Here is a 17738-nt window from a genome sequence, read left to right as displayed (position 1 = left end):
TATAGTATTCCATTCTGTAAATGCACTGGCCCACTTTGTTGAGCATTGTGCTGTGCACCAAAATGTTTGCTGGTTCAATTCCTGGACAGGGCAAATCCTGGGTTGCAGAGTCCCCGGTCCAGGCACACATGGAAAGCAACTAGTAGATGTTTTTCTCTCACATAGATTTCTTTCTCTCTCTCTCTCTCTCTCTCTCTCTCTCTCTCTCTCTCTCTCTCTCTCTCCCTTTCTCTAAGCATGTATTCAGGTGAGAATAAAAAAAGAATAAATAAAAAAATAAAAATAATTTCTTAACATTCAATTGTGTTGACAATAATTTAAAATATTCATTAAGTACGATTTATTATTTTTCTTCTTATGAATAGTGATTTTTTGTCCTAATTTAAAACCTTTACTATCCCAATGCAATGAAGATATTGTCCTATGTTTCCTTATGGAAGCTATTATATGTAGGTTTTGTTTGTTTGTTTGTTTGTTTGTTTGTTTGTTTTTTTGTGTGGCTTTATTACGTTGGGTGGGTTGCCAGCTACCCGTCCTTTAGCCCCACCCACTGCAGGCTACATGGGCGGCTCCTGGAGCTGGTGTGCAGGGCTGGCTGACCCCGGCTTGGTGACATTCTCCTCCTTAGCCTGGCCAAGACCTGGATGGGGTTCTGGGCACAGGTGGTCGAGTAGGTCACATCCTCCAGGGGGGACTTGCTGGATCGGCCGCAGGACTGCGGAGATGGCGATGCCTGGCGTGGGCCCGGCAGGATCCTGCCCGCACTGGCTGCCCTGCTGCCAGGTGAGTGCCACCTGCCCAGCAGCCCTGAGGACACTCTCTGGACCTGGACGGGGGGTGCTGCTCCCTGGATTCCTTGGCTGGAACGGGCCCAGAGCTGGTCCTGCGGGATCAGCTTGAGCCCCCACTGCTGGGCCACCTCCCGAATCTTGGACAGCATGGCCTGGAGCCACCCGTTCTCCTCCTGCAGGACCCGGATGCGGATGTCTTTGGCCTGCACCTGCCTCTCCATGTCGTCCATGACGTTGCCAGAGCTTTGGTTCTGGGTCTCGACAGGCCTGTGCAGGTCCAGGAAGGTCACCAGCAGCCGCTCCCGCTCCCTCAGCGCCTCGAGCTCCCGTTCCAGCCCCGAGATGGTCAGCTGCAGATCTGTCGCCGCCTGTTCCAGACCTTGCTTCTCCCCCTTCAGGCTCTGCAGCAGCTCCTGCTGGGCCTGGAGCTGGCACTGGCCCTGCTCCCTCTCGCTCTGCACACTCTGCAGCTGCTCCTCCATGTGGGCCCGCTGGGCCTCAGCCTCATCCAGGCTGCCCCGAAGCTCCTCGCACTCCTGGTCCAGGCTGTCCAGCTGCTGCAGCAGGGCTCGCTGCTTGGCCTGTAGGGACTCCTGGTGGCGGACCATGCTGTCGACGCGGGCCTTCTCCTTGTCCAGTTCTGTGCTGGCCCAGCGAATCTGCTGGCTGGCTCCGTCCAGCCTCCCGGACAGCAGCTGCACCTGGTCCTCCAGCTGCTGCACCTGCCTCTCGGCCTCCAGCCTGGGCTCGGCCTCCTCCTGCAGCTGTTGGGCCTTTGCCTCCACGGCCTGCGTGGACTCCTGCTGCTGCTTCAGCTCCCTCTCCAGGGCGGCCACCTTCCTCTTGAGCTCACTTGTTTCTGCGAGCAGTTGCTGCTTGTCCTGCTCCCACCAGGCCAGCTGCTGCTGGTCCTCGTTTGCCTGCCACCGCCACTGCCTCTGCTCCTGCTGCAGCGCCTGCTCCAGCTGGCCCACCTGCTCCCTCAGCCCGCCCTTCTGCTCCTCAGCCTCCTCCAGCTGGGCCCGCAGGGGCCCCACCAGCTGCGTGAGGGCGCCCACATGCTTGCTGAGGCGGGCCAGGTCTCTGCTTTGTTCTGCCACCCAGTGACCCACAGTGGCAGCTGGCAGTGGCTTGAGCCCCATGGTGTCCTGCACCAGTTGCTGAAAGTGGCCTAAGGACGAGGGCAGGTTCTGGCTCTGACACAGGCTGATGAGCGCCCTGCCCACCTCCCGAAGGCTGCCCTGCACGCTGGCACAGGCATCGCAGGGCACCAGGGCGGTCTCCACCTTCTGCGAGGGGACGCTCCTGGTGCTCTCCATAGTCCTGCCGGGAGAGTGCAGGGAGACGCACACAGAGAGGCAGCCGGGTTCTTTGCAGGTCTGGGGCAAGCCTGGAATTGGGGAGAGGGGGGCTTGATGAACTTGGCGGTCACAAACTCAGGGCTCCTGGTGGGCTCGCCCTTGGCTGTGGGCTTGCAGATGGGGGTCTCCCCTTGGGCTGCCCTTTTCTGGGGGAGCATCTGCAGGTAGAGCATGCCCAGCTTTAGCAGGCTGTTCCAGAAGCGCCTTACAGTGAGCCCCACGGACATGCAGAGCCCCACAGCCCTGGCAGGGGGCACTGTCTGCTCCAAACTGAAGGTCTCCAAGTAGCTGGCACAGCTCTGAAGCAGCAGCAGGAGCCTGTCAATGACCAGCTCCAAGAGCACGGCGTGAGACAGCTGTCTGAACTCCGGGTCCCCCGGCACGTGGTCATAGTGCTCTAGCAGGGCCACCATGTCCAGGTCACAGGCCACATGGTCCGGAAACTTCCAGGAGGGAAAGCGCACGGGTCCAGCTCGGGAAAAGATGTCTACGATGGTGCCCTGCAGGTCGGTGAGGTCCTTGTGCAGGCTGTCTATGCAGGCCTGGCTGCCCAGCAGGTGAGCCATCCTCAGGGCTCAGGTCTCTGGTGTCGCAGCCTCCGCCCCTGCGTCGGATCAGCTCATGGAACTGCCCCCGGCGCGCCCGCAGCTCTGGGGAACCCCAGCCAACCCTAACCCGGCACCCCGACCGCTGCCATGGCAACGGAGTTGGGCCTATATGTAGGTTTATGGTAAATTTCTTTGTGTTAGGTGAGGTAAAGATTGTTTAATTTTTATACATATATTCATTTATTCTGGGATCTTCATATTTTTCATTTATTTACTTATTTTAATTTTTTATTGTTGAGAGTTTTGCATATATACCCCTATTTTCCTCCCATTGCCTCCCTGCACCTGGTTCCAGCCCCACCACAGGCTTTCACAACACTATTGTCTGTGTCTATAGGTAATGCATATATACATATAAGATCATTGGTTAATCAGTTCTCGCCCTCCCACCCCCCTTCCCTCTGAGGTTTTTCAGTCTGTTCCATGTTTCCATGATTCTGGTTCTATTTTATTCATCAGTTTTATTTTGTTCATTAGATTCCTTGTTCATTTATTTTGATTTTTAGACTAAATTTTTGATATATGTATATGTATTTATTGCCATTTTATTATTCATGTTTTTTGTTTCTTCTTCTTCTTCTTCTTCTTCTTCTTCTTCTTCTTCTTCTTCTTCTTCTCCTCCTCCTCCTCCTCCTCCTCCTCCTCCTCCTCCTCCTCTTCCTCCTCCTCCTTCTCCTCCTCCTCCTCCTCCTCCTCCTCCTCCTCCTCCTCCTCCTCCTCCTCCTCCTTCTCCTTCTTCTTCTTCTTTAACTTTTTCTTTCTCTTCTTAAAGAATACTCTTCAACATTTCATGTAATACTGGTTTGGTGGTGATGAATTCCTTTAGCTTCTTATCTGTGAAGCTCTTCATGTGGCCTTCAATTCTAGATGATAACTTTGCTGGGTAGAGTAATCTTGATTGCAGGTCCTTGTTATTCATCACTTTGGATATTTTTTGCCACTCCCTTCTGGACTTCAAAGTTTATGTTGAAAAATCAGCTGACAGTTGTATAGGTGCTCCCTTATAGGTAGCTAACTACTTTTCTCTTGCTGCTTTTAAGATTCTCTCTTTGGCTTTAGCCCTTGTCATTTTAATTGTGATGTGTCTTAGTGTGAACCTCTTTGGGTTCCTCTTGTTTGGTACTCTTTGTATTTCCTGGACTTGTGAGTCCATTTCTTTCACCAGGTAGGGGAAGTTTTCTGTCATTATTTCTTCAAATAAGTTTTCAATATCTTGCTCTCTCTTCACCTTTTGGTACCCCCCATAATGCAAATATTGGTATGCTTGAGGTTGTCCCAGAGGCTCCTTACACCATCTTCATATTTTTTATTCTTTTTTTCTTTTTGTTCTGATTGCGAGTTTTTTGCTTCCTAATTGTGGGGAAGCACTGGACTTGGTTGGAAAGTCTGTAAGGAGGATTCTCTGAAAGGTTGGAGGCCTCTAGGGGGACATTGCCGAAGGTGGCAGACCCTGCCTTGACTTTTCCAATAAGTCTGATCCCCTAGGTGTTTTTCTGGAATCTTTATGTTTATTCTTTAAATGTCTTTGTTTTAAAGACACTACAGATATATGTGTTTTCTCAAGGATACTTACCCTGCTGATAGTATCTAGAAGTTAATTTTAGTTCAAGCTGTTGCTCCAATAAAAGCCTAAGGAGGCAGGTGAATGGAATTGTCTGGTTCCTTTAGCCAGGCAGTCCCTTAGCCCTCTCTTTCACAGAAACATGTGTCAGAGTAATCATTCACCCATCACTCAGGATCTGCTGGTCATCCCTGGCACCTCATATTCCATATCATTGATTTTATACTTGGAATCCTCCATTCTACTATAAATCCCTGTAAATTATTCTTTATTTTAGTTAGTGTGTGCTTAATTTCTGACTGGTCTTTTTCATGTCTTTGAAATTATCACTAAGATCCTTGAAAGTCTCAATAACTCCCTCAAGTAACCTTATAACTGTGGCTTTGAACCCTGTATCCAGTAGTTTGCTTGCTTCAATTTCATTCATTTATGACATATTTCTGTCTCCACATTTTGGCTGCTTCCCTGTGTTTGTTTTTATGTATAAGGTAGAGCTGCTATGTCCCCTGGAGTTGGTAAAAGGGCCTTGTGTAGTAGTTGTCCTATATACCCGAGTAGCTCCTCCTCCCCAGTCACCTGAACTGGGCACTCAAGTGGTGCCCCTGTGTGTGCTGTATACATAGTTTTGTTGTAGTTGATGCTTGATTACTATTGTCATCACTGGAAGCAATTGACCTCCAGACCAATTGGCTATGAAGACCAGCTCTGACTACAGTGAAAAAGCTGCTGTGCAGGAGACACCCCCATGGAGAGGACTTGCTTCACTGGGGCTTTGGTGGTCACTGAGTCTATCCCTTGAGTGTGTCACTTGTGAATGTGTAGAGTTGTATTCTGGTATGGTCTGAAGTTGTCCACTCATTGTACTGTTTTTGGGGCCTCCCAGGAGGTACAAAGTCACTTCATGGGGGCACCTGGCAGGAGCTATAGAGCAATCTGCAAATGGGTGGTACTTGTATTGGGCTTAGAAGTGCCCAGGCAAGGCTAGGCTGTAAGGCAAGTCTGGCTAGTGCTAGTGCCAGGTCACGGGCCTCTTATTGATAGGTATGGGGCATGGTGATGCCAGCTGCTGCTTGTTTGAGAGATTTTAGAAAAAAAGTGAAGCTTGAACAAGAACAGACCATTCATATGAAAAAGCTGCTGTAAACAGCTTGTATGGAGCTGTAAATTGGAGAGGGCTGTGTTTTCAGGGAATCACCAGGGTGAAGTGAACAGTGTGGGCCACACTGATGGAAACCGAGATATGGTTTCCAGACAGCTCTCTGACAGAGGAGGTCCCAGCACAGGAGCAATGACCCTGAGAGCACCCCTGTCTGAGAGAAAGCTGCCCCAAGTTCCTGCCCTAATGCCAGATAATTTACTCAGTCACAATCCCCACTGGTTTTTACAGCCTGAAGTTACGGGGACTTCTCTTCCCACCTCTGGAACCCTGGGCTGGGGGTCTAATGTGGGACTTGGAGCCCTTGCTCCTCACAGGAGGCCTTATGAAGCCATGATATCTCTCTCAATTAAAACAATGCTACACATCAGTGTCTGACCAGCCCACTACATGCGTCCAGCCCCTCCTACCAGTCTCAATGTGCTTTCTTCTTTACTTCTCTAGTTGTATGACTTCCATTTAGCCAGCTTTCAGGTTGTTCCAAATGATGGTTTTTCTGTATTTTAGTTGTAATTTTGATGTGGTTGTGAGAGGCAGTGATTATCGTCATTTATCTATACCATCATCTTGGTTCACCTTTGTCCTAGGGCAGCCGTGGGCAAACTACGGCCCGCGGGCCGGATCCGGCCCGTTTGAAATGAATAAAACTAAAAAAAAAAAAAAGACCGTACCCTTTTATATAATGATGTTTACTTTGAATTTATATTAGTTCACACAAACACTCCATCCATGCTTTTGTTCCGGCCCTCCGGTCCAGTTTAAGAACCCATTGTGGCCCTCGAGTCAAAAAGTTTGCCCACCCCTGTCCTAGGGTCTTTTTTAAAAAGACATTTCTGACTAGTGAATGTCTTTGACACATTTGTGGATAACTTACGCCTCACATGTGTAGGGATATTGTAAGGTGCCCTATTCTCTTGCATTATCTATTTTTATAATATTATGCAAATGTCTCATTGTCTTGATTAATATACCTTCATACTAACTTTTCATCATACTTTTTGTTGACATTTTTGCATATATCCCACATTTTTCCCCTCCTTTTCCCCCTTCACCCCTGCCCCCCAGGCCTTCACCACATTGTTTACTGTGTCCATTGGCTATGCATATATGCATATATGCATATATGTTCTTGCAGTCCCCCCATACCCCTTCCCTTCAATAGCTGTCAGTCTCTTTCATATATTCATGTCTCTGGTATCATTTTGTACATCAATTTATATTGTTCATTAAATTCCACATATTAGTGAGGTAATACAGTATTTGTCTTGAATTATTTATTTTGTTTAGCATAATAATCTTCAGGTTCCTCCAAGCTGTCTCAAAGCACAAGAGATCCTTCTTTTTTACAGCCGCATAGTATTCCATGGTGTAAATGTACCACAGTTTTTCTATCCACTCATCTACTGATGGACACTTGGGCTATTTACAGATATTGGATATTATAAATAATGCTGCTATGAACATAGATGTGCATAAGTCTTTCTGATTAGTGTTTTGGGATTTTTAAGGTGTATTACCAGAAATGGAATCATTGGGTCAAATGGCAGTTCCATTTTTAAGTTTTTGAGAAAACTCCATACTGCTTACATAGTGGCTGCACCAGTCTGCATTCCCACCAGCAGAGTACCAGTTTTCATTTTTCTCCAGATCCTCACCAAGACTTGCTGTTTATTGATTTATTGATGGTGGCCTTTCTGGAATGTGTAAGGTGATACCCAATAATTTATAGTTGCATGAAAAACATTCAATAAAATCCAGCATACATTTATGGTAAAAACTCTCATTAAAATGAGAGGGATAGAGGGATCATATCTCAATATAATAAAGGCCACATGTGAAAAACCTACAACCAAAATCATACTCAATGGGCAAAAGCTAAAAACATTTCCCTTAAGATCACAAACAAGACAAAGATGTCTGATTTCACCATTCTTATTCAACATAGTGTTGAAATTCTTAGCCATAATGATCAGACATGAAGAATAAAGGCATCCAGACTGGAAAGGAGGAAGTAAAACTGTCATTATTTGCAGATAACATGATATCGCACCTAAAGACTACAAAAAAAAAGCCTACTAGATTTAATAAATGAATTAGGCAAAGTTGCAAGATGCAAAATTAATATCTAGAAATTGGTGGCATTTTCATACATCAATAATGAACTCTCAGAAATAGAAACAATGAAAACAATCCTATTTAGCTTGCAAAAACAAAAAATAAAATAAAGAACATAAGAATAAACTTAATCAAGGAGGTAACATATCTGTATTTGGAAAACTGTAGGACACTGAAGATAGAAATAGAAGATACAAACAAGTAGAAGCATGTAATGTGTTCATGGATTGGCAGAATTAACATCGTTAAAATGTCCATAAAACTAAAAGCAATCTATAGATTCCATGCAATTCCTATTAAAATACCAGTGGCATATTTCAGAGATCTAGAACAAATATTCCAAAAATTTTATTGAACCAAAAAAGACCCTGAAAGCCTCAGCAATCTTGAGAAAGAAAAACTAAGTTGGAGAGAGAAAGATGGCGACCAGCAGGAAGGTAGGGAGGGAGAGTGTGTGAGAGAGTGAGGGAGCTATAGAGGAGTGTGTGGACGTGTGTGGGTGTGTGTGTGAGTGAAATAGAGACAGTTAGATCCTGCAGGTCTTTCAAGGGGCTGCCAATCCAGTCAGTCTTAGATGGCAAAACCCTGCTGCCACCACAAACACTCCGGGGAGGACACCAGCAGCACAGAGACCACGCAATCTTGAAGAACAGAACTGCTTGAGACTAGGATCCTAGCCTCGCCACCACCCAGTCTGGTCTCGGTTGCAAACCAGAACCCTACAGATGCTCTGGTAGAAGACCTAGACACCAAGACTCCAGGAACCCTGGCTGCAGATTTCTGTGAGTCACAAAGCCAATCCCCCTCCCCCGCTGCCCCCAGAGCAGCAGCATAGGAACTGCCAGACCCCATCTGCACAATAGGGCTGTCTGCACACACTCAGCAGCAGCAGCTCTGCCTGACTTTGAGTCTTGGTGTCCTACACGGGAGGTTTGCTTCCCTTGACCAGGCTCCTCGGGCGGGTGGACTGTGCTGAATTTGAGCATAGGTGCACATCCTTGGGGAGACTGTTTTCTGGGACCAGATCCCAGGCCCACGCAAGGCAGGGAGACAGCGCTGAGTTTGAGTCTGGACGTGTGCAAACTCAGGGAATTTGCTTCCCGCGACTAAGCTCCGCACCCAGGCAGGGAGACTGTGCTGCATATGAGCCTGGGTGCACATCCTTGGTGAGACTGTTTTCTGGGACCAGATCCCAGGCCCACATAAGGCAGGGAGACAGCACTGAGTTTGACTCTGGACTTGTGAACTTGGGGAATTTGTTTCTCGCGACTCGGCTCCAGAAGGACAAGAAGAGAAGCAAGGATTAGAAAATTTATTTAAAGAGATAATGACAGAAAACTTCCCTCATATGGGGAAGAAAAAAGTTACACAAGTACAGAGAGTCCCAAGCAAGGTGAATCCCAAAAGATCCACACCAAGACATGCCATAATTACAATGGCAAATGTACATGACAAAGAGAGAATCTTTAAGGCTGCAAGAGAGAGACAGAGTTACCTACAAAGAATGCCCCAACAGATTATCAAATGAGTTCTCAACAGAAACACATCAAGCTAGTAGGGAATGGAAGGATATATACAAAGTGATGCAAAGCAAGGGACTGAATCCAAGAATACTCTATCCAGCAAGACTATAAATCAAAATTGAAGGGGAAATCAGGAGCTTCACAGACAAAAAAAGGCTAAGGGAGTTTATCACTACCAAGCCAGTAATGCAAGAAATGCTAAAGGGAATGCTGTAAAAAGAAGAAATAAAAAGGTAAGAAGGAACACAGACTCAAAAAAATAAAAAAGTCTACAAACAAGTACCTTTCAATAATAACTTTAAATGTAAACGGACTAAATGTTCCAATCAAAAGGCATCAAGTGGTTGAGTGAATAAAAAGACATGACCCATACATATGCTGTCTACAAGAAACCCACTTCAGAACAAGGTACTCACACAGACTGAAAGTGAAGGGATGGAAAAATATCTTTCAGGCAAATGGAAATAAAAAAAAGCTAGGGTAGCAATAGTTATATCAGACAAAGTAGACATCAAAGTGAAGGCCATAACAAGAGATAAGGAAAACCACTTCATAATACTAAAGAGATTGATACAACAAGAGGATATAACCCTGATAAACATATATGCACCCAATGAAGGAGCACCCAAATACATAAAAAAACTCCTGGAAGATATCAAGGGAGAGATCGACAACAATACAAGCATACTTTGGGACTTTAATACACCGCTGACATCACTAGATAAATCCTCTAGACAAAAAATCAGCAAAGAAACAGCAATCCTCAATGACTCACTAGATCAGATGGACTTGATTGACATTTTCAGAACACTTCACCCCAAAGCCACGGAATATACGTTCTTCTCAAGTACACATGGGATATTTTAAAAAATAGACCACATATTGGGACACAAGAAAAGTCTCCCCAAATTCAAGAAAATTGAAATCATAAAAAGCATCTTTTCAGACCACAATGGCATAATATTAGAAATAAACTACAATAAAAACAACCCAAAATACTCAAACACCGGGAAGCTGAATAGCATGTTTTAAATATTGATTGGGTTACCAATGAAATCAAAGAAGAAATTAAAAACATCCTGGAAACTAATGACAATGAAAACACAACAATCCAAAACCTATGGGGCACAATGAAAGCAGTCCTGAGAGGGAAGTTTATAGCTCTACAAGCATACCTCAAAAAACAAGAAAAAATGGTAGTAAATCATCTAACTCTACAACTCAAAGAATTAGAAAGAGAGCTACAAGAAAAGCCCAGAGTGAGCAGAAGGAAGGAGATAAAGATCAGAGCAGAAATAAATGACATAGAGACCAAAAAAATAATACATAAGATCAATGAAACTGTGAGGTGGCCCAGAAAAGCGGGGAAGAGAAGGAAGAGAACTGAGTGAGTCAGAAAGAAAAAGGAGAAGTTTATTTGCATTCTCCGGGGAGACCCACTGGCCCAAAAGGTGGGGCCAGTGAATTTCTCACCTCCAGGGAGGGAGGGGAATCTTTTTATTCAGGTGTTTGGTGAGGGTGGGGGGCCTGAACTGAGGAAGTCTCCACTGCAGGGATCATCACAGCATTCAACTGAGGAAGTCTCAGCTGCAGGGGGGTGGGCGGGATATTCAGGAAGAAGTCCATATCTGTGTGGGGGTATGTGGATTCAGGGAGAAGAAGCTGGTATCTGTGTCTGGAACATTGATCTGTGAGAAATTCCAGGGGAAGTCCATTGTCTCATCACATGTCTGCATGTATCTGAACCTGGGCTCTCTCCGACCTAACAGAAACCAAGAGCTGGATCTTTGAAAGGATAAACAAGATTGATGAACCTCTTGCCAGGCTAACCGAGAAGCAAAGAGAGAGGACCCAAATAAACAAAATCAGAAATGATAGAGGTGAAATAACAACAGATCCCACAGAAATAAAAATGATGGTTGAAAAAACACTATGGACAACTCTACTCCAACAAAATAGACAACCTGGAGGAACTGGATATATTCCTAGAAAAATACAACCTTCCAAAACTCAATCAGGAAGAGTTTAAAAATCTCAATAGGACAATAACTATGGAAGAAATTGAAGCAGTCATCAAAACGCTTCCAGCAAACAAAACCCCAGGGCCAGATGGCTTCACAGGGGAGTTTTACCAAACATTCAAGGAAGAACTGAAACCTATCCTCCTTAGACTATTCCAAAAAACTCAAGAGGAAGGAACACTTCCAAGCTCATTCTATGAAGCCAGCATCTCCCTCATACCAAAACCAGATAAAGACAACACAATGAAAGAGAATTACAGGCCAGTATCCCTCATGAACATAGATGCCAAAATCCTCAACAAAATCTTAGCAAATCGGATCCAGCAGTACATCAGAAAGATCATACACCATGATCAAGTAGGATTTATCCCAGGAATGTAAGGATGGTACAATATCTGCAAATCAATAAACGTGATACATCACATAAACAAACTGAGAGAAAAAAACCACAGTCATATCAATTGATGCAGAAAAACATTTGATAAAATCCAACACCCATTTTTGATCAAAACTCTCAGCAAGGTGGGAATAGAAGGATCATACCTCAACATAATAAAAGCCATATATGACAAACCCAGAGCCAACATCATACTCAATGGACAAAAACTAAAACCATTTCCCTTAAGAACAGGAACAAGACAGGGATGCCCACTCTCACCACTCCTGTTCAACATAGTACTGGAAGTATTAGCCATTGCGATTAGACAAGAAGAAGAAATAAAAGGCATCCAAATTGGAAAAGAAGAAGTGAAACTGTCCTTATCCACAGATGACATGATATTGTACATAAAAAAACCCTAAAGACTCCATCAAACTATTAGACTTAATAAATGAATTTGGCAATGTAGCAGGATACAAAATCAACGCCAAGAAATCTATGGCATTTCTATACACCAATAGTGAACTTACAGAAAAAGAGACTAAAAAAGCAATCCCATTTACCATCACACCAAAAAAATTAAGATACCTGGGAATAAACCTAACTAAAGAGGTAAAAGGCCTCTACTCAGAAAACTACAGGACGTTGAAAAAAGAGATAGAGGAAGACATAAACAGATGGAAGAACATACCATGTTCTTGGATTGGTAGAATCAACATCATTAAAATGTCCATACTACCCAAAGCAATCTATAAATTCAACACACTTTCTATTAAAATACCAACAGCATATTTCACAGACCTAGAACTAACTCTCCAAAAATTCATCTAGAATAAAAAGAGACACCGTATAGCTGCAGCGATCCTGAGAAAGAAGAACAAAGTAGGTGGGATCTCAATACCAGATATCAAGCTGTATTACAAAGCCACTGTTCTCAAAACTGCCTGGTACTGGCACAAAACCAGGCATATACATCAATGGAATAGAATAGAGATTCCAGAAATCGGCCCGAACCAATATGCTCAATTAATATTTGACAAAGGAGGCAAGAACATACAATGGAGTCAAGACAGTCTCTTCAATAAATACTAGAGGAATCCAAAGGCAAAAAAATCTCAGACATATGCTGAAGCAATTTCTTCACCAATACAGCTCCTAGAGCATTAGAAACTAAAGAGAAAATAAACAAATGGGACTACATCAAAATAAAAAGCTTCTGCACTGCAAAAGAAACCATCAACAAAACAACAAGAAAGCCCACTGCATGGGAAAACATATTTGCCAATGTTATATCTATTAAGGGCCTAATCTCCAAAATTCATAGGGAACTCATACAACTTAACAAAAGGAAGATAAACAATCCAATCAAAAAATGGGCAAAGGACCTAAATAGACAATTTTCAAAAGAGGACATTCAGAAAGCCAAGAGACATATGAAAACATGCTCAAAGTCACTAATCATCCGAGAGATGCAAATCAAAACAACAATGAGGTACCATCTCACACCTGTCAGACTGGCTATCATCAACAAATCAACAAACGACAAGTGCTGGAGAGGATGCAGAGAAAAGGGAACACTCGCGTACTGCTGGTGGGAATGCAGACTTGCGCAGCCACTATGGAAGACAGTATGGAGTTTCCTCAAAAAGTTAAAAATGGAACTCCCATTTGACCCAGTGATCCCACTTCTAGGAATATATCCCAAGAAACCAGAAACACCAATCAGAAAGGATATATGCATCCCTATGTTCATAGCAGCACAATTTACCATAGCAAAGATCTGGAAACAGCCTAAGTGCTCATCAGCAGATGAATGGATTAGAAAACTGTGGTACATCTACACAATGGAATACTATGCTGCTGTAAAAAAAAGGAATTCTTACCATTTGCAACAGCATGGATGGAACTGGAGAGCATTATGCTAAGTGAAATAAGCCAGTCAATGAAAGAAAAATACTACATGATCTCACTCATCTTACCTAATAATAGACAAACATGTAAATTGATCGTACTTCACTATGCCCAAGCCACGCCCACCAAACCCATCCAAAGATATGCACATTAACCCAACAAAGATGGCAGAGGCCAGAGCTGGGATACTTGCGTTGCAGCCACAGCTACCATGCAAGCATCCCGGCTCTGGCTGCTGCAGGCTTATTGGAGACGCAGAAATCAGGGGAGACAGAGAAGTCTGGCTCCATCGCCTGAGGCTGGCTGTGGCCTGGGAGATGAAGAAGCTGCCTACCCCTTGACCCCAGTCTGCAGCCGGCCTGAGAAGCTGCCTGCCCCACATCCGCCCTCCCCATGTCCTCGGGAAGACTGAGAAGCCAGGCCCCAGTGCCTGAGGCTGGCTGTAGTCTAAGAGACGAAGAAGCTACCTGCCCTGTGATCCCAGGCTGCAGCCAGCTGGAGAAGCTGCTCACTGTATCACATGGGACACGGAGAAGCCGCCCACCTGTGGTCCATGTGCCAGCGCCTGCAGCTGGCTGCAGCCCAGGAGATGGACAAGCCACCTGTCCCGAGGTCCCAGCCTGAAGCCACCGGGAGAAGCTGCCAGCCCTGTGGTCCAGGGCGCCAGCACCTGTGGCCCGGGAAATAGGTTCCCTCTTCTCCTACTGCAGTCATTTCTTCAATATTCCCCTTCTGAATTTCTCTCCTGTGCCGCAACCCAACTCCACTTTTCATCGGAAGGATACGGAACAGAGCAGTGTTAAAAGCTTACATTTTTAAGCCGGTAAGGTTGGTACTTAAACATATAAATGGAAAACTACAGTCCTTAAGGTAACAAAGGCTACAAAGGGAGGGGGATAGGGACAGGGCATGACATACTATATCCAGTAATCCATATGGGGACTGAAAACTTTGCAATGATGACAGTTAGTGAAGATATGAATCAACTAACATAGTTGACAGGGATAATTCTTCCATCTTCAAAAATATCTACATCAAGTCTGTTTAAATAGATTTTCATCTACATAATCTAACACATTCTGACAAGACCACCACCACAAAGAAAACAAAATTCTGATTTATACTGTCGGCCAATTTCTGTGGCACAAATCCTCCATCCAAGGCTGATTTCAGCGGCTAATGTGATGCCACTAAATGCAGAACTGAGGAGAAACATGCAGTAATACACTATTATATTCTACCAGAAAGACCCAAAAGATATAAATAATGTCAAGAGTCAGAACAGTAAAATGTAATAAATAATTGAGGAGTGATGAATTTAATGTATTTCCTTTGGTTTTAATGTAATTTATTCACTTTTAAGATTATGTAATTTAATTTTTAATAATGAACATGTTTAACAACCAGCTTACAAAATTCCTGAAAATTTGTGAGCCAGTAAGAGCAGGCTCTAGCACAATACTGAGTGGAGTGTAATGGTTAAATGCAAAGGCTCATGGATTTGAAATGATACTCAGCCACTTTTGGGTTTTACTGGTCAAGTTACCTGATCTCTCTATACCTCAGTGTTCTCGTCTGTGTCATTATAGTACCTACTCTATAGAGTTGTTGCAAAGATAAAATGAAATCTGTGTATGACACAGCACAGTACCTGAAACAATAATTCACTCAATTTGTTATCAACTGTTACTGCCTCAAAACTTTGTTGACAAAATTACTTATGCTGAAAGAATGAAATTTTATTGATGAGAAAAATGCCTTATTTTGCGATCTACATGGAGACAGTCAATTTTACTTCCTTGGCAGTAGATGGTAATCTACTACTAGAAACTGCAAGGGGAAAAATGACCTCCATCAACATGATTGAGGCAATGTATTATTAGCTGGATCATAAAGCAGAGAGGATGCCATACATTATGGGATACATCTGCAGTAAGAGGCTTCATCTCAGGTATTAATTCTGATCAACTAAGCATCAGACTTAAGATGAATGGTGAGGAGGATTCTGAGGCTGCTTCTAGACGTAGCAGGAATAGAACTTTAATACATAAGCAACAGCTACTATGGTTAATGATGGCAAGAAAAAACACACCATGACCTAATCTAATAAAAGAAAAACATGCAAATCCCCTGAGGGCTCCCGGGCTGCCAGAGGGATGTCTGACTGCTGGGGAGTGGGCCTAAACCAGCAGGTGGTCATCCCCTGAGGGGTCCCAGACTGCCAGAAGGAACAGGCCGGACTGAGGGACCATCCCTGGGTGCACAAATTTTTGTGCACCGGACCTCTAGTTTATGGATAATAAAGACCATTATAAACTGATGAACAAAAATAGATACAGAGGCAGAGCAGCATCAAACAGACTGTCAAACTACAGCAGGAAGGCTGGGGAGGGTTGTGGGGCGGGAAGGGGGGGGGTAAGAGATCAACCGAAGGACTTGTATGCATGCATATAAGCATAACCAATGGACATAAGACACTGGGGGGTAGGGGAGGCCGGGGGAATGTCAAGGGGTGGGGGGAAGAAGGAGACATATGTAATATTCTTTGTAATACTTTAAGCAATAAAAAAAATAATAAAATAAAACCTCAAGAAAAAAAAAAGAACTAAGTTGGAGGGATCACAATGCCAGGTAAAAAATTATATCACAAGGCCATTGTAATCAAAAGAGCCTGGTACTGGCATAATAATAGGCATACAGATCAATGGAACAGAACAGAGTTCAGAAATCAACCCACGCTTTCATGGTCAATTAATATTTGACAAAGGAGTCAAGACCATACAATAGAGTGTAAACAGTCTCCTCAATAAATGGTGCTGGGAAAATTGGACAGGTACATGCAACAAAATGAAACTAGAACAACAACTTACACCATATATAAAAATAAACTCAAAATGGATAAAAGACTTAAATGTAAGTCACAAAACCACACACAAAAAAAGAAAACATAGGTAGTGAAATCTTAGACATTCCTCATAGAAATATATTTGCCAATACATCTTCTAGTGCAAGAGAAACAAAGGAAAAAATGAACAAATTGAACTACATCAAGATAAAATGCTTCTGCACATTGAAAGAAACCATCAACAAAATAAAAAGGGAACCCACTGTAGGGGAAAACATATTTGCCAGTTATACCTTTTTATTAAATTGGCATAAAGTAATGCTAATCCTCTAATTCATTTTCTTCTCTTTTGGGATTATCTGGCCTGAGTTTTTGCTTACATAAAGTTTAAAATAAAGTTTGTAATTGCTATTAAGTTGAAACATGTTAAGAACTTGATAAGCACTGTATTGATTCTAATGATCAGTTTCAAGACAACTAAAATTTTAACAACTTTATTAGCATTTTATTGTACAGGTCTATGCAATGTACACATGCATAGTTTTATGAAACCACCACCCTGTCAGGATACAGAACAATTCCATCACATCCAAATTACTTCTTCATGCTAACCTTTTATAATCTGATCTACCCCAACGTTAATACTGGTTACCATTGGTTCATTCCTTGTAACTATAGTTTCATCTTTTCAAGAATGTCAAATAAGTGAGTGAAATCACAGTGTACGGATGCCAAAGTTCTATCCAAGAAATTCTGACTTAACAGGTAGGGGTAGGAATACAGATTGACAATATTTAATCAAAGTACATGATGATCAGTCAAGTTTGAAAAGTTAATGTGAGGAGATAAAAGAAGGGAACATGTGTTAAAAGGGGAGGGGAGGGGATGAAAGGGAAGAGAAGAGAGGTCAATGATGAAACCTTAGGGAGTGCTGATATATAAGGAATTTGTAGAGAAATATCCATCTCACAGGTGGGGAGAATCCTATATAATAAAGAGGTAATATGCAAATTGTCCATTACACCCTCACACAAGATGGCCGCCCCCATGTGGTCAAAGATGGCCACCCCCATGTGGTCACAAGATGGCTGCCACAAGATGGCCAACAAGGGAGGGCAGTTGGGGGGGACCAGGCCAGCAGAGGAGGGCAGCTGGGGGTGATCAGGTCTGCAGGGGAGGGCAGTTGGGGGCGATTGGGCCAGCAGTGGAGCAGTTAGGCGTCAATCAGGCTGTCAGGGGAGTGGTTAGGGGGTGATCAGGCAGGCGGGCAGGTGAGCGGTTGGGAGCCAACAGTCCCAGATTGTGAGAGGGATCTCTGACTGTCGGCTTAGGCCCTATCCCTAAACTGGCAGTAGGATATCCCCCGAGGGGTCCCAGATTGGAGAGCGTGCAGGCTGGGCTGAGGAACACAATCCCTGTGCTTGGATTTTGTGCACCAGGCCTCTCGTACAGTGATGGAAAACCTTC

The 17738-nt window shown here is 43.9% G+C and overlaps 1 protein-coding gene across 1 annotated transcript; it reads right to left on the bottom strand.

The window, feature by feature from the left end:
- Nucleotides 1–557: 557 nt before the first annotated feature.
- Nucleotides 558–2733, bottom strand: LOC118654758 (coiled-coil domain-containing protein 157-like). The gene is given in 3 exon segments (XM_036306197.1): nt 558–595; nt 598–2194; nt 2197–2733. Coding segments are annotated over 3 exon segments (2157 nt in total). The 5' UTR covers nt 2719–2733.
- Nucleotides 2734–17738: the final 15005 nt, after the last annotated feature.

This window comes from Myotis myotis, unplaced genomic scaffold, assembly GCF_014108235.1.
Source record: "Myotis myotis isolate mMyoMyo1 unplaced genomic scaffold, mMyoMyo1.p scaffold_m19_p_4, whole genome shotgun sequence".
Lineage (NCBI taxonomy): Eukaryota > Metazoa > Chordata > Mammalia > Chiroptera > Vespertilionidae > Myotis > Myotis myotis.
The sequence above is the reverse complement of the archived record's forward strand: the minus strand, read 5'-3'. Positions and strand labels throughout refer to the sequence as shown.